The sequence below is a fragment of the Aptenodytes patagonicus genome, chromosome 3, assembly GCF_965638725.1.
Source record: "Aptenodytes patagonicus chromosome 3, bAptPat1.pri.cur, whole genome shotgun sequence".
Taxonomy (NCBI): Eukaryota; Metazoa; Chordata; class Aves; order Sphenisciformes; family Spheniscidae; genus Aptenodytes; species Aptenodytes patagonicus.
Window position 1 is genome coordinate 82,865,082 of NC_134951.1, and position 25,412 is coordinate 82,890,493.

At 44.4% G+C, this 25,412-nt stretch overlaps 2 protein-coding genes across 2 annotated transcripts in view; one reads left to right on the forward strand and one right to left on the reverse strand.

Moving 5' to 3' along the window:
• Positions 1-609: 609 nt before the first annotated feature.
• On the reverse strand, positions 610-14,523 carry DACT2 (dishevelled binding antagonist of beta catenin 2). The gene is made up of 4 exons (XM_076334026.1): positions 14,236-14,523; positions 8,177-8,309; positions 6,446-6,733; positions 610-3,242 (listed from the first exon to the last, which is right to left on the reverse strand). The coding sequence occupies exons 1-4, from the start codon at positions 14,473-14,475 to the stop codon at positions 1,444-1,446; spliced, it is 2,460 nt and encodes an 819-aa protein (XP_076190141.1). The 5' UTR covers positions 14,476-14,523; the 3' UTR covers positions 610-1,443.
• Positions 14,524-15,000: 477 nt separating this feature from the next.
• The window catches only part of LOC143158274 (sulfotransferase 6B1-like), a 54,965-nt gene continuing 44,553 nt past the window's right edge, over positions 15,001-25,412 (forward strand). Inside the window, exon 1 of the mRNA XM_076334028.1 lies at positions 15,001-15,051. Coding sequence (XP_076190143.1) covers positions 15,011-15,051 — 41 coding nt within the window. The 5' untranslated portion in view covers positions 15,001-15,010. The remainder of the gene's footprint in view (positions 15,052-25,412) is intronic.

Genomic DNA, 25,412 nt, shown 5'->3' on the forward strand with positions numbered 1-25,412 from the left:
TTTTGTTTCAGACCCAGTACACTCGACTGAATGAGGTAATGCCTACATCTCCTAGGCCAGGAATGTATTCAGATTGGGCACTGAAACAGGGTAGGAGGATAATACCTGCTCGTTGGTAAACACAGGGTGAACTTCAGCTCAACTTCCAGATTGCTGTGCTCAGAGGAAAGAAATAGGACTGCTTGTCTGAACACAAAAAAATCACTTCATCAGTTTAGCAACCGATTCAAAGCTTCACACAGGTGCCCTCAAATGCATTCAAAACACATTATGTATACATAAATATATGTTTTAAATTAAGAGTGCCTTGTGACAAAATTGCATCAATTTAAGTGAGTCAGTTAAACACTACCCTGTCCTCAATACAAATACTGTTTTTAAAGTCACTCATTTAGAAGCAGGTGCTGAAGCAGGTTTCCTGGGGTAGAGGCTGAAAGGACCCTGGTTCTGACTTAGCTATACCAACGCTCTGAAAAATAAAAAAGAACCCCTCTGCACAGTGATCACGAAAACACAGATCTGTTTCACCAAAGCAAGCTCCTCTGCATTCCTGATGCGACATTAGAGTTCAGAAAAATTTTCTTTAGACATCAAAGTCAGACAAGCACAATTTTTAGAAGTACATTAAATAGTATTTATTGAGTTTGCAATTTCAGGGGCAAAGCTATAATCTCAGTCCCAGCTATTCACACACTGTGGCACTGAGCCCTCATGTTCTTTCACCCATTCAACAAATGAACAATAACATGGAACATCATAAAGAGGGGGTTTGAAATAAAACCCTATACTCAGTTTTGAAAACGGGAAACAAACTGAAGTCTTGTTTTCATTCACAAATACATTTGCCTTCTTGATTAAACACAGTATGTTTTTACGGAAGAACAGACTCATCCTCCCGATGTTTGGGAGAAGGTATGGGATGGTTGATCTGAAAGAAAGTAAAACTATGGAGAGCACTGAGAGCTCTTCCATACGAGCATAGTGACAGCTGGATGGTTAACGCAGACTTCTGACTGCAAAGAATTCCTCACAAGAGGGAGGGATGCTACCAAATACCCAGCTGGGAAGAGCCCCTTGTCTTGGGAAGCCTTAGTGTCTGGGACTGATTCTCTGGGTGCATATGGTCAACAAACCATTAAGAGCCTGCCTGTAAAATCTAATGGCAGAGGTTGCTTTCATTTTCACAATGGTGACCCTTCTGCATAGTAAAAAAAGGCATCACACAATATACACAGATCCATATTTACAGAATAAATGGCAAAAGAGGAAATTAGGTACAGTGACATTTATGTCCAGGCATTAACAAACAAGATCCCTTGTGTTGATTCAGGGGTTATTCACAGTTCGTTTAAGCAAGTCCTTTTCTCTGCACATGGGTTCTCTTGCTCTGCAAATGAGAGCCAGCAGGAGGTCTCACTGTAAGAAACAGATGCTTGCTCTCCCTTAAACCATGGTCATGACCTTCAGAGAGGCAGGTTGGAATCTCCTAATCTTCTTCTTTAGCGCCTTTGAAGCTTTGATGCGACAGATTTTGGGCACTGGGGGAAGAGGCTTGGAAGAGGCCTGGACAGTCCCCGATTGTCTGACCGAACCTTCAGGCCAAATCAGCTCACTTTCGTCCCCCTCATCATAGTCAAGGGCAAGGCTGCTATTGTTACTGCTGCCATCCGAATCGCTTTCACTGGACTCACTGTCCCCAAAACGGTTAGTCGTGAAATCGCTGACCTCCCCTTCGCTGGTCTCTGCAATGGTGGAGTGAAAGAGGGAAGCGCACTCTGCAGAGTACTCGGAGTGATCTGACTCGCTTTTGGCATAAGCTCTGTGGCGCTGACTCTTGGAGCGAGCCCTCATACTGACAGTGCGCAGGACACCAGCTCTCCTTGCTGGCTGCCTTGGCGCTCCCAGGCCAAAGCTACTAGAGAGGCTGGCCAGGTGGGCCTTGGCAGAGATCTCCACTGTGGACTGCCACTTGCGCTGCTTCTTCTTGTTGGCTGGGTCTACGCAAGCTGCTTCAAGGGAATACAGTGCATTGGCAGAGGCTCTGTAGAGCTCTGGCCTGGATGGCACGGTGGGGAGCCTGACCTGCACAGGGAACAGGCTAGACTCTGAACATGACCTGCCGGTCACATCACCAGAATACGAAGGTCTCCGCATGAGGCTCTTCACTCCATGTGGTCTTTGGGGCTGATTCCACTCAGCAGGCAGCCTGGCAGCCCCATGGGACCCTCTCGCCTTCTCCACGCAAAAGGCTTGCTTCCCAGGCCGTAGTACCTTTTCACTGTTCCTCCTCTTTATCTTCACTGCCTTTGTTTTGGAGCTGGCAAACTTGACCCGAACTTGGTGGGATTCTGCAGGAACAAACTGAGCATGAACAAACTCACTCTGTGCCACACGCTCATGACCCCCGGCGTTAGCCAATTTGGCATTGCCACACCTCTTGAGGGGCAGCTTTCTGGGTGGGATGGCTTTAGCGTTCCAGGTGCCTGGGCTGGAGTCCTCCTGGCACAGCTGTGAGCAGGATGAACTGCTCTCCACGCTGCTCTCCATTGCTTCTGCTAGAGGAGAGCCGCTTGCTGCTGACTTGGCAGGATAACAACTATTCACAGCTGACGGCTCTGTGTCAGGCCGAGTGGATGGCTGTTCTTCATTCACACAGCGCATGGTCTCCTGCTGCTTGGCACATTCCCCCTCCGGCACCTCTCTCTGCAGCTTCCTTTCAGCTTTGTTACTTTCCAGAGAACTCGCTTGTTTTTCCAGCTGGCTACTGCTGCTGTTAATTTTCACTCCACCGGTGCTAGGGGTTATAATGAGTCTCTGGTGCACTGTGGCTGGCTGGCTCTTTGTTGAAACCCACTCACTGGCATCAGCCCGATTGTTCCCTTTGCATCTCGTCAGCTGCAGTAATTTATTGATGTAACCCCCTGGCTTGGCCTCAGTGGTTGGCCTAGTCCTAATCAAGCCGGGACCTGTCGTACTAGGCATGGGTTTTCTGGGAGAAGCCTGGAGGTCTGCTTCTGGGGATGTCCCCACCAGGGAGAAAAGGGGACTTTGTAAAGCTACCGCATGAAGGGGGCTTGGGTAAGGATACACATCAATGCCATTCTTGGAGACCAAGTCGTTCTGGAATTTGGGGTCCACACTGAGCAAGTGCAAGTCTCCGGCATGGCACAGAGGCAACATGGATTTGGGATCTGTCTCTTTCTGAAATCTAGTGTCTGCTGGAATGAGTCTTTCCAAGTCACCTACACAGTGGATGAAAATAAATAACCTAATTAAATCACAGGCAATTACATTCAAACTGGCTTATGCTAAAAGTGCTATTTCAGAGGGATGTGCTAGCTTTTACTAAAATCAGTAGCATAAATGAAGAAAATAGTTTCAGTCCTCCAAGATCACTGAATTACTTCAAGGCTTTTATTCACCTGAGCATAACGGAGATTAGAATGCTTTTTAATGCCAATAATAAAACTCATGCCTTTACAGGAAATTTAAACTGTGCTACTTGGATGAAAGTAAATCTGTGCATACATAAAAATGTTCTAGAATGTCACAGACTAACAGGAACCCAACCAACTATCAAAAATAAGAGATTATTTTTATTTCTTAGCAGAGATAAAAAGTGAATCCAACAACCAGAAAGCCTGAAGCTGAATGTCATGTAAAATTATCCAATACAACAGATAAAGTTTTTGAACACTTTCCCCCCAGGACAGGATAAAAGACTTCCTCTGGATATATGACTTTAACTCAGAAATTCCTGAAATTGTCAGCATGCAGAGTCAATGGTATTTTTTTTTTAAAGTGGTTAAATTTGAATTCCAGCTTTTCCTCCAACCCTTTTATATCATGTCTTGGAAAAATCTAGTAGTACTCAACCAGCTGCTTTAAGAGGACTTAAGCAGACACTAAGTTATAGTGTTTCTTAACTTCTTAAATGCTGGAAGCTGTAGTTGTTTATTCTTTTGCATTTTGCTTCAGTAAGGCATTAGTAAACAGAAGCACTCAACGCACATGGGAGAGCCATTAAGACTCACGTGTCCCATAGGCCAGTGATGTGATTCTACTTTTCCTTAACCCCAAATCCAATGAAACCTCCTAACTGGATCTCTCATTTCATTTGACAAGAACTTTGTTTGTCTCATGGCTTTCTCAAGTAACTTCTTAGAGTATTCAATTCCAGAAAGAAATATTCAGAGGTTTTATTAAAACGCAAAAAATCAGGAACGCCATAATTCTATGTGTGGGGTTTTTAAAAGTCAGCCTTAAGGACGTAGAAGAACAGACTACAGAACCTTTACTTTGACAGAGAAAAAAATATAAGGGTAACTACTGAAGCAGATGGGAGGCTCAGTCCCTGAAGATGGCGTTTATGGCCACCAATTCAGATCTCTTAAATTTTGGAGTACTGCCAAGGTTGCTGTAAGTTACACTTGACTGCTGCACCTTCCTCTCGGGAGCATCTCCTGTGCGCTGAGAGGACAGGCTGTGTTCTTGCGTGAAGCAAGCCTGTTCCATCCAAACAAGTCATCCAACAGAGCGCTATCGTGCTGTGTTACCTCTGGTACCAAGAGTACTGGAACCATCTGCAGTTAGCTTGGATTTCTCTGTACAACAGTGCAGACTTCAGTGCCAACAAATCCTCAGCTGACTTCCTGGCTGCTTCGTGCTACCAGGAAATCCAACCATCAAATCCAACCACGTATTTCACTTACAGTGACTATTTCTGTCCTGTGACAGGAAGCTTTTGAAAGACTTCAAAATTTGGTGTTGTCTGCAGTGTCCTACCTAAGGCACTTACAGACCTGCTACAGCAAAGGTTAGGATGATGATTTCTCAAACAACATTATTTTAATCATGAAAACTCTTTAGGAAATTGTTGGCAGTGTGTAGTGGTGCTCTCTTGTGCAAACAAAGCAGGAAGGTGTCAAAAGAATGCTGTCCTTGTGGTGTCTCAGCAAGCTTTCCACTTGCCACTGAAAGAAAAGGCAATCAGTTTGTACCTGCAGTTACCCGTGGGGAAAAGCTAAGGAGAGAAAAAGAGAAACTTCTTCTCCTCTCCAAAAGATGCTTTTCTGAAGTAACATCTTGCCTCACTTCCTGCAATGTGGTCAACTTTGCAAGCATTGTTTCTTCAAGACTACACCCACTACTTACGTTTCTCACACTGAAGGAAGAGGTTGTAACCAGGAAGAAGGGAGGTGGCGGTGGAAAAAGGAAGGAAGACTGAAGGAGGTCTGTAGCCTCACTCCCGCACCCCTACTTAACACGAGCTACCACTTTTTCTGCTAGTCTATCTCCATATCCAAAAAACCATAAAGCCCCTGGGGTCTTAGCAAAATGTTGCAAGGCAGGAAAGTTTCTGATAGAACAAGAAGTCTGTAATCTTAACATGGAAGCCACGGATCATTAAGCTCAGCTCCATCCCCAGCCTCTGAGAAGCCTTGAGAAGACTTTGCTTTTATGCTATAATTTACCACCATCGCTTCAGGTGTGTCTGCACAGATGGGTACAGAACAGGTGGTCTTTGCTCCTGCTCCAAGCAAGCCAGAGGTGAGCTAGCTCAGGTCAAGAAGCTGTGGGAATAACTGCAGAGTGACACCGTACTTGAAATGATGTTCCCTATGGCTTCCCTGTTTCTATAACGGAACTGTCACATATCTGGCTGGGTTACCATACGAACTGCAGTAACACAAGGTTGCTCTGAGGCCATGGAAGGACCCAAAATAAGAAGTGATATGATGTCACTTCACAGATGGGTAAACAAGAGATTTGGAATATTAATGGACTTGTCCATTCTGTCTAAAGGTATGATGAAAATTCATGGTTGATCCACTATTAGGCTCATGACTGACTCCTAGATAGTTAATTAACCTTTGGTGTCTGTTATCCCTAACATAATAAAATATGAAAAAGAGTATTGTTTGAATCTACATTAGTTTGAACAAATAGGGCAAGGTATATATAAGTATTATCATACTCATTATACAACAGATTGAGAAAACAGGCACTAAGTCTGGAAGTGTCTCTTTCTCCTTAGATTTCTGTAAAATCTTTCTCAGTGAAATGCATCACCTCTAACTTTGAATTCATCTTATATTTTTCACACATCCCTGCACCTTCACAGAAGGTATTTCAAATACTGCAATTTTTCTGATTTCACAAGCAGGTAAATTAAAAAATTATCTCAACATTCATTACTATTTTCTCTCATGCACTTAAATATTTTTCCATTTCTAAATGCATACGTCTCGTATTTTATCTGAGTATGGAGACAAGTGAAAGTTGGACAGTAAATGGTTTGGCTCTGTGGTTTCAATTAATTCTCACTTTGTGTACTGGAAATGAGTGCTATATATTGATTACACGTTGGTATATTATGTCCTAAAAGTAATAACCAGGATTCTGCCCTTCTCTTGAATGAGTATCCAGTTCTGCAGTCGATTACCTGTGGAAACTGGCCTCGGTCGGGACCTGGCAGGAGTCCCAGAAATGTCTGTGCTAGCTGTAATCCGACATCCATCGCTGACATAGGTTCCCTGCTGTTGGAAGCTGGTGGTGTGCACAGTAGTTTCATCTGCAGACTTGGGTCGGTAATCAAACACACTGAGCCTCGCTTTAGGGTGTTGAGAGCCGGGCAAGAGACTGGTGTGGGAGGAGGAGATGGACTCACTGTACACAGAGGTACAAGAATTGGAGAGTGAGCAAGAACCACCGTCGCTCAGGTCATAGAAGCCTGCAGAGTTAAAATAAATCAGAAGATATTTCTTATTTACAGTAACTGAACATGCTCTGTAGAAGAAAAATGCAGAGAATAAAATAAATCTTCATTTGCTGTGTGCCACGGGCCTAAATTTACGATCATTTATTTGGGTAACTTTAGCAGAGGTATACTCTAATTCAACCACCGTTTATTGGGCTTCTCCATATTTACTTAGGCCCTGAGCCAGCTTGGCACGCACATGCATGGTTAGTTCTGAGGGTGGGATGGGGTGAAGTGCAGCACCATCACGCCCAGTTTTCACTGGAGAACGTCTTTGGGGACTATTATGCAACTGGTGTAAAATAGGGCCATCTTGCGCTGTTGTAACTTGTGCTAGGTGCATACAAGCGCAGCTTGGATGGGAAAGTAGCGTAAAACTAGCCTGTGATCAGAGCTGCCACATCTATGATAGCTGGAATGACTAAGGACAGAGAATGGAGGCCATCTTCCCTCTCCAGGTCTCACGATCATTGCCAATTAATTATGGAAGTATTAAAAAAGGCTCTGTATAAATTCAAGATAGGAATTTTTATTATTCCTCTCTATATAAAGCAAACAGAAAAGGAAGCTGTTTCCTTTTGAACTGTGTGTATGTGCCTAAGCGCACAACTCCTGAACATAAAACACTCAACAGAAACTTGCACTTTCTATACCCGCTCTAAGTACCAGGCTGCAAATCCATATGCTGTAAATAAAAAAATTCTTTCCTTGTCTCACTGAAGACTTAAGGCTTTTCAAAATTCTGTTTAAAAAGTATTCCCATTGTCCCAGACTAGAGGTTTTAACAGACATCCTAGCTATGAAAGTCTGCAGTACAGCTCTCTCTGTGAATCAGACCAGAAGCCTGAAACTCAACCTCTTTCTGTTCATGAGAGCTTTAGTCAGCAAACTGTTGGGGTGGTTTTTCTCAGTGTCTTTTAATAGAGCTGTTTCATTTTTATATAAATGATCAAACATTCATTTGGCCAGAGCACTGCAGTGGTAGTGATCTTCAAAGCCTTAGTGAGGGTTCAGGACCCTTCTTGGATTCAAGCAGAGCACTGACATGGATGTTGGTCTCCTTCACTTCAAGTAAGTACTCTAGCCACTTTGCCAATGGTCATTCTGCACTGGACAAGGTAATTAATTAATAAACCTGTCTCCTCCTCCTTCCATTTCTGGCTAAAATGTCCATTTTAAAATAAAAAAAATCCATAAACAATACTGTTTGAATGAATAAGCATTTTCCAACTAAATCAACTTTGCAGGAAAATTCCCACCAGCTCTTTGAGTTTTCTCTGTGCCAGATGACTAGTCTCCACCTCAGCCATGGGGCACTGTTTCTGACCAAACAATACAGAGTTTTGCTTAGCAGTTGACACCCTTCAGTTCTTCTAGCACCACACCCCTGGGAATAAACGACCAAGTGCACATTACCTGAACTGGGCCGGCTGTCACTATCCAAGTATTCACTGGAGGTCTTACTGACGTCCAATTTCAGCTCACTTATTCGCTGGTCTAGCTGATCCAGGTGGCTTTTCAAGCCAACATCCTGCCTCCTCAAACGAGACTAATTCACAAGTCGAGGGAAGAAGGAGGAAATGAAGAATAATCACAGTTAGAATCTCAGCGGCAACGCATGAATTCAGGCCATCTGTGCCGGACAGATTCTGCTCTCATGAAGTGTTTTGCTTAGCTAGGGATTGTTGCAACGGGCTCTCTGTAATGAGACTGAAATAACGGACAAGCACAAAACGTTCTCAGTACGTATTGTCTTCTGCCCAGCTGCACATGTTCTCAAAACTTTTCCTACCGAATATACTTATTTTAACCTTTGGGTTTTTTGTTACACCTATGGCAGGAACTGTATGTCTAAAGAGGATGGCAATCTTTCAACTAATTAACACATTAATATATGCACTGTGTTTTGCCATACACTGCCTCTGAGCAGAGGACGAGATAAATGTTATGGATTGTCTGCATGAACTCTAAGATGCCGCCTGATGAAAGGAAACCACTGTATGTAAAGGTATCTTATTGCCACAGAAAGTAAAGGCAGCATACTCATTTCTGTAAAACCCTTGGCTCTGGTGACATGTCTTTATAGTTGAAAGGGTACACTGCACGAATTGTGACATCTATTTTGCTGAAAGTTTTCCTTGCATGTCTCGTGGCTAGATATTTCCATGCATTTTATGCAAGGAGAAAGTGGCATTTGACTACTGCTGTGAAAAGGACTGTATTTAAAAGAAATGGTGTCTCAGGCTTGTGAATAATCCTTCAGAAGCCAGCAACAAGGTCCTTGGCCTACTGCAATCACTGACCAGGCTGATCTGAGGCAACAGCTCCCGCAGTTGCTCCCCCAGTATTTATGCCGTCAGCTTGGCAAGGCAGATGGCCAGGTGGCAGGTACCAGCCAAAGAACCACAGTTGGTTTCTGTCACAAACTTCTCACACGGTACTTGGCAAATTATCTAGGCCCAGTTGCTATTTAGGCATCACACCTCACCATCCATCCAACGGTACTTTACAGAAGGGTGGTCTCTTGAAGTTGGTTGTAAAGTTGTGCTCGCAGCCCTTGGGGGGGCCGGGTTTCCACTCAGTAATGGCAAGAAAAACATGGCTAAGATTCTTCTTTATGTGTACATTTCAGATTTAAAAATACAAGTGGCAGTTCTAGCAACATTTCCAACCCCAAATATGAAAAAAAAATGTAATCTAGGTCCCTTAAACTAATTAAAGTATCTGCAAAATTAAATGACATGCAGAAAATCAGTATCAGTATGTACACATTTTTGACTCCACTTTCCTTGTGTTCAGATTATTCAGCTTTTACTATTTGCATTTTTAGGTTTCTCCATAGCTATAACTACTAAAAGCAAGGAAAGCTAAGATCCTAAGGTAATCGGTAAATGATTATAAACTGGGATTCAAGGAAAAGAGAAAAAAGACAGATGTCCTGAGTCTCACAAGACAACTGTTACGACTGGTGATGCTGCTGAGAAGAATAAAAAGGTATTTCTAGCATGCTTTTATGAAGAACTGGAGGAACATATAAGACACAAGAAATAAAGCCCCTTTTTGTTAGTGTCACACATCTAGAAAGGTTTAAGCTCAAGAGGCTCATTACTGCTTCCTAGGAAAACCCGTGGTGATTTTCCCTCTTCCTGTTTCATATAAACAAAAAGGAAGGGAAGAACTGGATAATAAAGGAGATTTTCTACCCCATCTGAATGATGAATGTATGATCTCCTTAGCACTTCTTTATTTCCTTTATGGTGAAAAAGCAAAAACATGCCGTGCCTCCTTCAATCCCGCCTACTCAGGAAATCACAAAGTTTTGTTTTCACGGCTGGAATTAATTGCTTAATGATTAATGTTTTGCCAGCCAATCCCTCAGTCTGTGGTTTCTGATTAATGACAGAGAGGCCACAAGGCTCTCAGGTATTCAAAGATTATTTATTATACCTCCAGGTTCTGTCTGCGCTTTCACAGCATTTTAACCAACACACATGATTTACATCATCGTTTTTAACCCTTTTATGGTATCTCACAGCATTGGGTTTTCATGTTTCCGGCAGACTTCGTAGCTTTGATCTTTCAGTTAACTCCTTCTGCACTCCAAGACGAGAAGCATTCCTCAAACCATTTGGGTAAGGATGACTTTTCTGGTGTGTTTGCTTGAGGTTGTTATTGCTCTAATAACCACGCCAAGCAGCACCCAGCACAATAAACCCTAAACACACTCTTTCTCAATTCACAACATGAATTTTACATGAGAAAAAACCTTGCAGGTGAAACCATCTGTTTGCTTTGGGCGATGCAGCTGTGAAGACTTCTGTACGCTGCACAATGCAGGACCAGACTTTCCAAATCAACTTGTACTATCGATGGCCTACAGTTTTTGGGAGCCAAACCTGGGATATCGTCATACCACTCATTTTTCAGAAGGAAGAACACTCTCTGAAAAGCAGGTTCCTTTAAGTCAACACAAATTGGCACCCCAAATCAAGGCACCAAAACCCACTGGTCATACTTGACTCTTCTTCTCAACTATTAATCTCTTCGGTTAAAGGGGGGGTTGACATTTATTGGTCGTAGATTAGCACCTGATAATTTTATTAATCCAACTGTATTTTGGAGCGGACAAAAGATAGCATTAATCTTATCTAGTTTTGCACATCTAAAATCTATTGACCCTTCGGTCTTTTTGTAACTGATGGTGAAAAGCAGCCAGCTTCAGAGAAAAATTAATCTCACCTATCCCAGACCCTTATTCTAGAGTGACGTGAATTCCTTCTGGAAGCACCTCTTTCTCTCAGCTGACAAAAACTTTAAGTTAGTTTAATATTAAAAAAATAATAAAATCCCTGGTTTAAAAGATGTTTTCTTCTATTTAAAACTATCTAAAGGGGAAAAAAAAAATCTGTGCAAAATGCAGGGTACCAAGTGGGTTTTTTTTCTCTTCAGTATAATGTGTCCCTTCTCACATTTTTGTAACATCATAAGCCACCTGAAAGCTTGCAAAACAAAATCATCAGATTCAAATCAAATCAACTGATTTTTATAAATATGTTCTCTGAGGAAACGGCTATAAGAAAATACTAGATGCTGCAACCTTAGATATCCATCTACTTTGACAGTGAAAGTGTCATAGATTTCTTACTTTGTACTAGCCTGAATTTACATCTCTTCTTTTTCCTCTATGTCACCGTGATATAGTTTGGCCAAGAGAGTAGTTTAGCACCTTTGGGATCACTGACAGTAGATGGCATCACTTAACTCTGCTTCTCTTCTGCTACAGAGAGTTGATCCTGCCTGCACTGTAGCAACTTGCAGCTGCCAGAAGAGCCCCTGGCCACCAAAAAGAGCCACTGGCTGGGGCAAAAAAGGATATGACTGCTAGGGGCAGCAGAAAGCCTGCAGCCTTGCTGCCTACAGCAGACTGCTGGAAAGGCCAGATGCTGGCTGTCGCTGGTACCTGTTGTTGGGGAAGAGATTGGGATGTTGGAGTGGCATCCACACGTGGTCCCTATGGCATTTGATGGCTCTGCTCCACCCATTCCCGCTAGTGGCACTTGACTCCTTAAGGGTACTGCCTCTGCTCTTCTGTTTCTCACCTTACCATTATAGGAGAAGCCTGGCTTGACTCTTTATCTGCCTTGTTTCCATTGCTGAGATGCCTTGAGCCAGCTCCAGCTGATACAGCTTCCCCATTTTATGTTGCAAGGACCAAACTTTTTATGAATTAAACCATGACCACGCTAAAGCCCAGGGCTACGGCCCTACTTGAAACTTGGATCAAGACACACTGCAAGGCAAAGTTACATTTACATTGTTAATGAGTTTCTCAATTGGAAAGCTTATAGAGCAGTGATCACATACTCGTTATCATCCCTGGGCCAAGAACAACAACGATGAAGACGTAACATTCCCTTAGCAATGCTGTGCTTTGCATTTTCTGTTGGTTTTAGTTTTAACTTAATTTCCTGTGATCATGAACAGAATTTTCAAGGGTTTTGAACGCAATACACTGCTCATGAGTCACTGAGAAACAGTTTCCAGCCTGTGGTCGCCAAGTTCCTAGGATCTGTGGACTACGTCTAACAGCACTGTGAAAAGCCTGTTTTCAACTGGGTTTACTTTGCTATTAAGCAGCTTTGAGGTATGCACCTCTACTCAAATATATGTCTGCAATTTGCAGGGGAAAAAAACAATAAAGGTACCAGGTATGCCAGTCTGAAAAGCTTCCAGCAGCCACGGGTCAATCGGAAGAGCTTTGTATCACTACTTTAAGCATTCGCACAACTGCATTTTTGCTGAAGAACCTGTCCCTGGATTTATGTAGTTCTGAGTCATCCCTCAAGCTTTATGAACACTTCCCTTCCCAGCCACCCCCAGAAGACACGTTTCCCATAATTGCACTGGCACCTACTGGCGAAATCCATCCCTCTCTGGCGGTGTGCTGAGTTACTCTCATCCTCCCAACTCCTGCATTTCTAAGGGCAGCAATTAAAGGCTGTTTTTTCCTTCCATTTTAATGGCTAGTTTCTCCCACATCCTTGGAAAGCCTTGTAAGGTACCAGTAAAGTCCTGACAAGCTAATCTTCTATTTCCATGTTTTATTTGAAAAATATATAAACAAATGAGTAATTAAAGCACAACAGCTGACGTGAAAAAAGAAGTCACTATGGTCAGAGGTCATTGGGTGTTTCTGTTAACCCAGTGGCCCCAGACAGGCAATAAATGCCTTCAATTCTTTCGTTTAGTTAAATAAAAAGAAATAAAGCAGAGCCATTAGTTAAAATTATCAATGACAGGTAATCAAGTCATTGGCAGTCCGCTTGTCCTGCATTTTTTACTTTCATCAAGATACGCCCGCTGCTGTGTTTTCACATGTGATGGCTAGGTTTCCCTGAAGGTTAAAGCCAGTTTTCTTCCGAGATGCTGCCCGATAAAGCTGCCTACAGGGAGCGAATAACCGTGCTGTTTTCACACCTGATTGATAACTGATGGCCAAGCCTTGCACCAGTACAGGGAGGGAAAGGGCTGTGAATTAAGTCTGAGTTTACTGAAGTGTGTAATTGCCCATAGTAGAGATTAAAGCCCTTTACCCTTTGATTGCTGTCTCACGTATGAAACTCGTTTCAGTCGCAATTCAGATTTTTTTTTTTCTTTCACAAAAAACGCGTGCAAGCGGCCGGTGAAACACTTCGAATACAAGGCCTGGCATTCAGTTACTCTTCTCTTTTGATCACGCAATCCGTGGCAAGAACAAAGTGCTCCTGGCCCACGAACCCCTTCCTGGCGGGTTGACTCCCACCGGCACACAACTGCGCGGGCACACATAGGTGTACGCACACACGCCCATACCAAACCCCTGAGCGCTTAGTCTATTTACGTGTATCTCACTCTGTGCGTCTTTTGATCTGCTATTCAAACGGCTACTGCATTTAAGAGCTGAGGGCTCACAAGCGTGATACATGTACTGCTGAAGTTAATCATCTCCTACTCCTCGGCTCCGATGAATGAGCAATGCCGGGTAACAACTTCTCCTCAGCGCTCCTCCTGGCACAGAGCCCTCTATCAACACTACGCCTTTCGGGTCGACGAATACGCGCTCAGGTGAGCCCCGCCTGAGGAAAAGAAGCGACCGTTATCACGGCTGCGACGGGGACGGGCGCGGTCGCCGCAGCTCGCCCCAGCGACCACCCTCCCGGGCCCCGCCGCTCGCACCTGCCCGCGGGGGCAACCGCCGCCGGCGGAGCGGGAGGAGCGGCAAGGGGCCGCGGCTGCAGCGCCCTGCCTGCTCTCGGCCCCGGAACGGCGCCGGCGGGTCCCTATGGGGAGCCGGGTGTCAGGCAGCCCGGTGCGGTGCGGGGCGGCCCGGCGGCGCTCCCCTCCGCCCGCCCGCCCTCAGCACCGCGGCCCCACAGGACCCCCGGAGGCGGGAAACGGGCCCCGGGGGCAGCGGGGCGCCCCGTCCCGTCCCTTACCAGCTGCTCCTTCAGGGCGGTGAGGGTGGCCTCCAGCCGGTGCTCCTTGCTGTGGGCGGACAGGGGCTGCTCTCCTCCGCCCGCCGCCGGCCTCTGCGGCATGGCCAGGGCGGCCCGCACCAGATCCCGCTGCTTCTCCCGCAGCACCTGGAGCTCCTGGAGGCCGGCCAGGGCCGCCTGCAGCCTCTCGCCCACCCGGCCGCGATCCCAGCCGCCCGCCCGCGGGGCGCCCAGCAGCATCGTCAACGCTGGGCCGCGACCCCGGCCATGGCAGTGGGGCGGCGGGGAGGCGGCGGGGCTGCTCCCGTCCCGGGCCGTGCCTGCGGCGAGGGCCGCCCGCCCCGCTCCGCGGCTGGCACCGGAGCGAGTGAAGCGGGGCCGCGGCGGCTCCTGCGGTTTTGGAGGAGAGGTGGGGACGGGGGAGGGCGGGAGGGAGAGAGGGAGGGAAGGGAAGAGCGCTGCGGCTCCGGGCAGTGCCGGGGCCACCTCTCGGGGTGGATACGCGCGGAGAGGAGCCAGTGCCCGTGCGCTCCCTCCGCCCCGCGCGGGGGCGGCTCCTGCCTGCCCCTGCCCCTGCCCTGGGGGCAGCCCTCGCCTCGTCCCCCGCCCCGGCGGCGGGGAAGGACGGGGTGGCCGCCTTCCCCCGGGAGAGACAGCGGGCCGACGAGACAGCAGGCAGCGCGGGGGCGAGAGCGCCCGTCCCGGCCGGGAGCGAGCTCCGGGGATGCTGCGGAGGCAGGACGCGAGCCCGTCGTCGTGCTGCAGCCGCGTGCAAATGAAAATAGCGCGAGGATGTGGTGCGGTGAGCGGTCGCAGGTATAACGTTTCCCTCACAAAAATGTGGGGCTTGTAACTCCATCCCTTCCCCTCGTTGCTGGTGTTTCCTGTCAGGCACAGCGTTGGCACGCTTCATCTTGCCCTCCAGAAACCAACCCAACCGGGATCTAATCGCAGAAGTTCGCTTTCTCGTACTGAATTGTTGATTGTCACTTTGGAAGCAAGGCAGAGACCTGTTTTGTGAGGTCAAGGTATGGCTCAGCCCCCCAGAAAGTAATTTGCTTTAAATGGGACTTGAAAGCACGGCTGGTCACGGAAATACAAGGCATGGTGCTGTTGCTACCAAGAAATGCCTGTGTTTAAAGCTCCCGAGACAGGCAGCTGCAGCTTCTTAGGAGGTAGTCGGTTAGCAGGCAGCAGAGCCAGAACATGTAGTCTGTAGTGATGCAGAGGGGGAGAAGAAGCCGTCATGCCAAGAGTCTGGTGAACACAGTGAAGATCATGCTACAGGGGACTAATTTTACTGCTGCCTACACTGAAATAGGAAGCATTTGGATCCCACAGATCCTGAGATCACTCTGTGCCACACTCAAGAGATTGAAATAATTTGAGGACGGGTGTATGATTCTCCATGGAGCAGTGAGCACACACACAACCCATCTGTCCGTGGTTATCTTCTGTTCACCCTGCGGCGTACCTTTAAAAGCTAGCGTACTTTAATTTGACTGCCACTTGACTTTGTGCTGGCATACATGAGTTGGGTGAGCAGGAACCAGTTGCTCTGTCATCTGTTCTTCAAGTAGCCTTCTTTCAACACCATGTGTGGGTGGCTGTTTCCGCCGCTGAGACTGCAGCCAGGCTAGCTTTCCCTGTAGCAGTCCCTAGCTGTAGGAATGTCAGAAGCACTAGAGTAATGTCAAATCCAGCTCCTTGCTGGGAGGCCAAATTATTCATGTGTTTGTTCACCAAGTCCCGTGCAACACATTATTTGATAGTCCCAGTAGGACCAAGCCTTGCTTTCACCATGTCACTTTCAACAGTTTTCATGTAGTTTGAAGATTTGAGAACAATATTTACTCTGCAAAGTTGAACTATGTCAGAAGGGGTCCAGAGGGGTCCTTCATGTCATGCACAAATATTCACAAATGTCTCCAGCTGCAGATGGAACTGCAGGAAGAGGAATGAGTGATGGTCACAGCACTACAGCGCTTAGTTAAAGTGTGTATGAGGTGTGACATGTTCGACATCCTCTAAGGCATGTTTTGGGTTTTTTTTCTTTCTCTTTAATGAATATGCCTCTGCTCTTCTTCCTTCCCCATTCATCTCACTGAACTTCCCCATGCAGTGCAATGCCTCAGTGCCAGGATGACTGAACTCTTCATTGACAAGGTGGAGAGAAAAACTGAGTTCAAACTGAGATGCTCTTGAAGGTGCTGACAAAAGACAGCATGAAATGCTGTCACCTCTCAGGTAGCGGGTGGCAAACAACCATCAGTGTGTGGCATGTGGCAAGAATGCCATTGCAGGTATGAGGAGCTGAAGTGTTTTTGTAAATCACTTGGCTTGGCACTTGTTAAAACAGACATACAGCACAGTTCCTTATTTTATTCAAACCATGTTCTAACACGACCAAATAGGAGTCACTGACACAAATACCAGTTAGTATATACTTGCTAGGAGAATTAGATAATACAAGGTTACATATCTTTCTTTCTTTTCCTCCTTCCTTTACAAGGAACTATTATCCCTTGCTCTTTGTTCTTCCTTTTCTTTCATCTTTTTATCTTTTCATACATTAAATCCCAAATGGGCTATATCACAGCAGTATCTTTATTTTAATCAGCTTCCTGATTATCCCCTCTGTTGTACTGATTACTTTCTTCCCCAGAACCCTTGTGATGTCACTTAATCTTTTCAGATAACTCAACAAATAGCTTGTGTTATCTGATTTCTGGGGGAGAGAGTAAAAGGTGTGAATCGCCCCCAAATTTAAAACTATGAGATTATGTGGGGGAGTAGTAGCGGTAAAGATGAAAGCTTCATAGTAGGGACTTATAAAACTTCTGCTATTCTTAATGACTGATAGAGAAGAATGTTCGATATTGATGCTCTGTAAAGTTTCACTGGACTTTAAGAATGACTTAAAAAAAAAAAGGGAGCAGTCTATGGGTAACACCCCATTTTGCTGCCTAGCCACTGAATCCAAATGCTGAAATGTAGCTTGCACTTTTCAGGAGCCAAAAGGTTTGACTTTCCACTTATGTTACTTTAATTCCATTAATTTCAAAGACCTTATTCTTGATTTATGCAAGAGTTGGAATAAGATTTCTGTTTTCCACCTATGGATCCTGAGGTAAATTAAATTTTACGAAAAAGCTGTAGTAAAGGAGTGATACGGTTGCAAAATCAGACACCAAAACAGTAGGAAATAAAAGAATTTGTCTCTTATTTTAGGTCCTGATTTGTATGATGTGATCTCACAGTGTTGTTCCACAGGTCTATTCCTCAGTAAGTGTATAGAATGAAAGATAGGTGATCAGCGGGCAACTACTCAACGTCCTCTGTCCTCATGCTCCACCCCATGCCTTATTTACTGCAGATCATTTAAGCTGTGCACTGCCAGTAGAATTTCCTTTTGCTTTTTAAAAATATAATTAACATTCTAGCTTTCAAGTGCCTTACGGTATGAATGAATAATGTCTTTACAACATCCTAAAAGATATAAAGCTATTTTTGTTTTCTAGGAGGGGACCTGAGGCACTGAGTTTCATTTCAGAGATGCTCGCTCAGTTTAGGTGTCCATTGGAGATGCCTTTGGTCTGATTTTTCAGTGTACTTAGTATTATACAGTTAATATATATCTATTTTTTTGTACCAAGCAGAGTCCCGTTTTACTTCACTTGCAGTTCTGAGCACTCAGCACCTTGGTAAATTGAATACTGGGCATTTTAATTTGAATCCCTAGAAAAATGAAGAACACAATTAGTGCTCCTCATATGGAGCCAGCTTGGGTGTGCCTGCACCTGTGGTAGAAACATGCCCTCAGAGCCTCATAAACTACCAGAAAGGAGGCAGGTGTTATTTACCCTGTTTGGCAGATGGAGATGTACAAAGAGGTTAACCCTTTTATGCCGGATCGAACGGGAAATCTGTGGTAGGACTTGAAGATGAAGCCAAATCATGTGACCTCAGAAATGACTTTACTCCCCGTTTTGTGGATGCATATTAGCAGTTTGTGTGGGACTAATGTTAAGGGTAGGACAATTTGTATTGACCTCCAGATGTGTTTAAAAGAAAAGCAGTTGAATGTTTGCTTTGGATGAAGTCCAGAGTACACAAAATGCTTTGGTATACCAGACAACTTCAAGAGCTAAATTGCAGTTTGCTCCCACATTTGCTTATGTTTTGTTGTGAAAAATAATTCAGACTTTTTTTGGTAGCATTACCTTGTGGAGGCATATAGAGTCTTCCCACATAGGCTTCAGCCTGTGTGTATTTTAATTGTGTCTTTAGCCTGTAGTGACGTTGGCATGTGTAGCACTAGTTGAGGAAGAATCTGTTTGTTTAGGACTATCGCTTGACATGACAGAAACTCAGTGTGTGCACCAGCATCCTCACTTCGCCAGCCAGCCTCTCTGTCCTCTGTGTTGTCCTGTGGTTCCTGGGAGCTCCACAAGCCTCTTGCCATCGATGCCGCTGAGGGTCTCATGCAGAGGTACTGCCTGAGGGAATCTTCTGAGCTGTGACATCTGGCAGATGTTTAGAAGGTTAGTTGGAGGATGCAGAGCAGTCACATGTGGATTGAGCCAAGCCTAACACAAGCCATTATCTTACTCAAGATAAGGCAAAGTGCAGTTCTTGTACCTGTCACTCTTGTTAGTCGTATGCCTGAGAAGATGTGTACTGAGCATATCCTTTCATGTAAAAGGATGGAGGCACCACTTAGCTGTACAGGGTTCTGCTGCGACATGGGATGGAGCCTTCTGCCATTTTTTGGAAATGTTAAGTTCAACCATTAACAATATCCTGAAAGTGGACTAAACCCTTATGTTGCCCACACCGGGTAGTGTTAGTTCTGCGCTAGCACTGTTTGCCGGAGAATGCATAGTGTTGTATGTCCCTCTGTGAGGCGACTGTAAGTAAATTGCCACCATTCAGGCATTTTGTCTAATTAGCAGAGCAGCTGCCTTTGAAGACATTCTTCTTAAGGGCTGATGTCTCAAGGATTACTTTATTTAATTAGAAAGAAACAAATCACTGGTGGAAAGGTCTCTTTCTAGAGTTCAGAGAGTTTGATTTGAATTGAAAAAAATGACTTTTTGCACTATAGCTGACATGGTAATGGATAGGGAAAAGGAAGTGAGAGTGCATCTGACAGATACAGCTTCTGCTACAAAAACAGATTTGAGTTGATGGAGGTCTTTAGAAAGAGGAATCTTCTAAAAACACGAGTAAAATCCTGCCTTCAGCTACCAGGGATTAGGAGATGTCCATCTGTTTTTGTGATTATTTCTGTTTATTTTTCGCAGGGTTGCAGATTGATTCTCTTGTGACATTCCCAGCACAATGGTGGGGGTTGCAGGGAAGGGAGGAGGGAGGAGGCTTTGCTGAGGGCTGTCACAAGCTGAGCATGAAAGTGCTCATTCTTGTCTCTTTCCAGTTTATGCCCTCCAACTGAAATTTTTGTAACTAAAAGCCCATATTTTGGACCATGTAAAACTGTGTGCATATCCATAAATGTATGGATAGATAGGCAAACTGGGGGGGCACATGAGCATCTGTTGCACAGATGGGGGCTCAAGAAGCACAGAATGCGCAGGAGAATGGAGAAAGTGGTGGGGACCAGAAATCCAGGTAGGCAGAAAGAGTGCCACACAGTGGCCAGGATGAGTCTGGGGACAGAAGCCCGAGAGTTAAGCCAGAAAACAGAGTAAAGGGCATCAGTATTAAGAAAGAATGGGAGATATGGGACCCTAATAGAGAATGGAAAAAAAGTGATACAATTTGGTGTGGCTATAATGGCTTCTTGCCAAGGATCTTGAAAGCATTGCCATCCTAAATTAACAGGGGCGAAGTCAAAGCACGAAGAAATCATTTGAACTGCAAGAGGTCTAAGTTTACAACAGATCGTAACCAGAGGTGTCTGGGGGGCACGTGTGGTGAGTACGATTGGCCTGGGGCCAGCGCTCAGAGAGTCGCTGCACCTCCACGTGTTCGTGGACGCAAAATTGGTGTAAGACTCTTTGGAAATAAAGGAAAGTTTTAATTTGGCTTCTCTAAGAACGAGATACCAAATGTGGATGCTGGGTGCTTCTGCCATAGGATGGACAGATCTAAAGGGAGGAACTGGAGCAGAAGGCAGTCCCGCAGAGATAGGAGTAGGGCAGTTTTTGAAGAGCAGCTATAAGTAACTTGCTGCTGAGAGGGGCAGCTGTCCTTCCCCATCACTTCAAAACCTCATCTCTGTTCTGATGGAAGGAGCCAGGCTGGCTGCTTGGGCTGGGGCACAGGCAAAGAGGAAATGGAAGCACGGTCATTCTGCTGCCCCTGCAGGCTAGGTCTGTTTTGTCCACACTGGCACTAACCCTCCTCTGATGTGGCTCATAGCCTTGCACTGGATTGTGCTTACTTGGCGCTGATTCCCCTTTTTCACTTCAGCTCCTGCTAAGTTTGCAGGTCAATGCTTGCATGAAAACAGGCACACAAAGGCGGGACATAGTCTGCCTCGTGCTGTTACATCAGAAGCCAAGGAGAATAATGGTTATTGTTCCACATTGTGTTACCTTCTTTTACACCTATTGGTCTTGCTCATTGGCATCCTGATGAAAATTCAGAACTGACTACTAGTCAATTCTGATATTAGTCCCTAATTCTCTCTTGCAGCCTCCCTCCTTTCCATATTTCCTCCCACCAATTATAGCTTGTATTTTTTTCTCAGCAGAACCTCACTTTCTTCCTGTCCTCCTGATTTCTGTTGGCTCTGCAGCAATATTTTTTCACCCTCATTGTCATTGGTAACGCTTAACAATTTCACATCACCTGGAGATTTCATTACAATATTGTTTAAAACCCCCCTCCTGATCGTTAACGTTAAACGTGAATTCCAGCAACATTGCAGTACAGTTCCAGATGCTCCTTCCAGTGCAGTCCTTGCTCTTCATGATTGCTTTCCCTTTACTTCATTACTCTTCAACAGCTTTTCAATATAGGTGATCATGTTCCTCTTGGACATGAGGAAAAATTTCTTTACTGAAAGAGTGGTTAAACATTGGAACAGGCTGCCCAGGGAAGTGGTTGAGTCACCATCCCTGGAAGTATTTAAAAGATGTGTAGATGAGGCGCTTAGGGACATGGTTTAGTGGGCATGGTGGTGTTGGGTTGACGGTTGGACTCGATGATCTCAGAGGTCTTTTCCAACCTTAATGATTCTATGATTCTATGTTTGCATATCCAAGCTGCCACCTTCTCTGTTTGTATGCCAGATTTGTAATTCCTCATTCCAGGGTCTGCTCTCATTCTTACATGCACAGCTTATTTTTACTTATGGGTTTTTCTGCTAATATTGGAAATATTTTTGGATTGCACAGCTGTCTTCTAAAAATATTTGGAATCACAGTCTCTGCTGTTTTGTTGATTTAATCACTTATCATTTTTATTTTCCTCTAGTCCAAGGGATCCAAATTTTCCAGCATTAAGAAGAAATGAATCTACCAAAGCCTTTAAAGTTACACCAATCAGATAATTGTTGTTCCATTGCTTTATATTTCACATCATATGCTTCACATGAGATTCTTAACTAGCATTTGCATGTGGATTTGTCTTTTCACCATTCTCTGTGTGTGTGTGCATGCACGCATGTGTGTAACGCTCTATGATCTTTTTATTTTCAAAGTTCCATACTTCTCTGAAAAACAAAGCAAAACCTGGTGTGTGTAAGGTCTCAGCCTACTTCTTTGGAAAATGAATGTATATCCAACAGGAAAAGCTACATGCCAGTGTGCCATTCCAGAGTATAAAGTATTCCTCCTGCCCTACTGCAGGATTCCACCGATTAACTCTGAGGCCTTATAAAGGAAGGGCACTACTTTTTTTCTGGACAGATGTAGCTTAAAGTTTAGTTAGTGCAAAACAACCTTAAATAGTTTTTCCAATGAGGATAAAACACAATGCCAGAAAAAAGGGAGAAAAAGGGTCCTTTCATGGCAATGTATTGACAAGCTTAGTTAAGGATGGCAAAAGTTTTCAGGATATATGGTTAGAAAGCCCCAAGGCACCTATTCAGCAAGATACGTAAACACCTAAGTCTAAATAGATGAGTGATCCCACTGAAGTCAAAAGCACTACTTCTATGCTTAAAGTTAGGCACATTCTTTAATATCTTGCTAAACTGAAGCCTAAAGACCCACTAATTTTAATCTTGCCAAATACTACTGCAAATTCTGGGTCAGGGCATTCAGAACAAAACATCTTTTGTTAAAAATAGTTAGCTTAAGGATATCCAGGAGGAACATGGAAAGAAAGAAGAATTCCTCTTACAATTTCACAGCGTGCTGATTTAGCTGGTGTTCGTATTTATTTGCATTGGAGATCTGTGCAGGTAGTGGGGGTTAGACTGCAATGCGGAGGATGGCACGGTAATGTACTTTTATTGACTAACAGGCATTGAACGCATTCAGATAATGCACCCTTAGCTTGCTGGATGCTCATAGGCCTGCTCCTTTTGGATTCTTTCACTAAAAAGCAGAAAAAACAAGCCAGCAACCTGCTGACTTGTGAGGACTGTGATTTTACTGGGCATGCTTTAAAATGCATTCTTTTTTCTAGGAAAGATAAAATGGGGCAGATCCAGTTTGCTCCACTGACCTGAATGGTTAGTGGGAATATTTTTGTGAGTTCTGTGAGCTAATAAGATTTTTATGATGGTGTATAAGAATCACGCTGAGCACTGTGGCGACTGGGAAATGTTTTCACTTAAATGACTTCTTTTAGAAAGTGCAGATGTGTGTATCCCCACAGAAGCACGTCAATATCAGCAACATCTGAGATGGGAGAAGAAGCCTTATCAAATTCCTTGTTTCATTCTGATAACGTTAAATCCTATCTTTTTGCTAGGACGGAAGTCTATGAAAACCCATACACTGAATCCTGTGTTTCAACCATTGCTTTGCCTCTGTTTATAAGAAGGAGCAGACATATGCAAAACATGCCTTGGGGGGCATGCTCGCCTGCTGAGTCTACCCTGAAAGAATTAATCATGGAGTTTCAGTTGTGTCTCCATTTCCCAAAGCTGGGGCCTGTCTGGGCCCCATAGCGAGGTCATTGATAAAACCATAGCAGAGTTTGCTTCAGCATTATAAATTGGCAAAATTTACTGGTGTACATCACACCGCTGCAGTTTTGCTAAATGCATCAGTGGAGCAATATTATAGCAAACTTTTCTCATCAACAAAGCCTTTGCTTCATTTTTTCATGTCTAAAAAGAGCAGTGGCAAACTAAAATAGTGATATTTATTTCTTTTTCACTTCTTTCTTTCCTATAAAGGTTAACTAAACTAGCTACTGAATAAAATTGAATTACTTTACAGACAATGGTTCTTTGCTCTTAGGCATATTGCAGAAGAAGAGCTGTGCTGGCAGGAAGATGGTGCTTATTCTGAGAGACTATATTTTCAGCATGTTATGCAACACCAGCAGGTTTGCAAAACTCCAGCTGCGTATCGGTACCAACAGTTAGTGTTTTGCATGCTTTGCCATTTGCATGTAGGGTCTGCTGAATTCATCATCATCTTTGCAGCAGGGTGGTGATCAGGGGCAGTTATAAGTCATTAGCGAGCTGTGGAAAAACAAATGGAAAACTTAGAAGCATGCTGAGACACTGACTGTGTGCTCAGCAATGGGATGGGCTAAAGCACATATTGCACATTCCAGGATGGGGAAGATGAATGGGAGATGCATAGCTGATCTCTAATTCCTCTGCTACTGAGGCTGTGGAGTTTGTGCTTTGTTTAACATTTCTGTTCACAATTTTTTGTGTGTGAATAGGCTGTGAACAAACACGCACAAACACACACACTTATATGTTATCTATGCCCCGACTTTGCCGTGTCATCCTCTCTACAACTTATTCCTCTTCAGCAAATTCATGTTTATTGTCAGGTGCCTATGAAGATTCCTTGGTTACGTTCTTAATTGGATTTTTTGTTAGACTAGTTTATTGCAAAGTACGTTGCCAAGTGAACACCTGGGAAAGACGGGGACAGGAAATTGTAACTAGAGCTTTTTACAAAATACTGGGTTCTTAAAATCACTTAAAGTATTATAAATGAATGTCAGCAACCCATGCCCAAGTAGTCCTTAATCATAATTTCATTGCAAAAATACATATAGCACAGTTAATTGGACAAGAGATGATTTGGTATTGTGTGAAATACATACTACTATGTTCTGTACATACTGCCGTACATAACATCTCATGCCTCACCACAGGAGACCCACATGGCCTCATTCTCTTTACACATGTCTTTCTGATGTAAGAATGTGAGCGTACAAGGCATCTCTTACTTGTCTTGCTGTCCTTTTGGCTGCAGTGATACCAGCTACTCTTCCCACCTGTGCCAGGCTATAAAATAAGCATCTGGAGTCTCACCTCCTGCTGAATGTTCTTATAGTCAGCTTCAGAGGTGTTGTGGAGGGCTTGCTTGAATGCACAGGAGTAGAGGAGCTTACAGAATTGACAGAGGCCTATGTCAAGAGGGTGCTGGGTTAAATTTGCATCAAGATTGAGACAGCAGAGAAATTCTCCCAAAGGATGCCACTCTCTTAATTCCTGGAGAAGCACAAGTAACACTAGAGTGTATTTCAGTTATGGCACTGCTAGAAAATTTCTCATGGTAATGACTCAGTACTCCCTACATATAAATTATCTGTCTATTAAAGCTATTGAGCCAGGTCCACTTTGAGCATACCTGAATCCAGCTTGAAAAATGTCCAGGGAATTAAGCTTGGTCTGAGCTTGACCTATTGCCTGTAAAACACTCTCCTGTGATTGATAACAGGTTTTCTGGACAACAGACATGCTACCATTGGGAGTGGGTGCATTGCAATTGCAGGAATTGCTAGTGCTTTTGTTCCACTGACTGAGATAGTTGTGCTTTGGTGTTGTGGGCACATGTGTTCTCTGAAATACCAATGCCAAAGAGTTGGCAAAGGAATTTCAGAGGAGCGTTTACCTCTCATGTGGGGGCTTTTGTAATTATTAAGTTTATACAACACTGTAGACCACGATGCACTGGTACACAGTTACTGCCAAATGTATTGGTGTGAGAACCAGAAAAGTATAACACTGCCACAAGGTAAGCATGACTTTTAGGCCAGTGAGGGGCAGGCATTTGTAGATCTCA

What these genes read in the sequence shown, in the direction of transcription:
- DACT2 (XM_076334026.1), bottom strand. Translation starts at nt 14,475, where the DNA reads ATGCTGCTGGGCGCCCCGCGGGCGGGCGGCTGGGATCGCGGCCGGGTG. An exon ending in TGACAGCCGGCCCAGTTCAG is followed by an intron (nt 6,734 to 8,176) that starts GTAATGTGCACT and finishes TTAACTCTGCAG; the next exon opens with GCTTCTATGACCTGAGCGAC. An exon ending in ACCGAGGCCAGTTTCCACAG is followed by an intron (nt 3,243 to 6,445) that starts GTAATCGACTGC and finishes TCCACTGTGTAG; the next exon opens with GTGACTTGGAAAGACTCATT.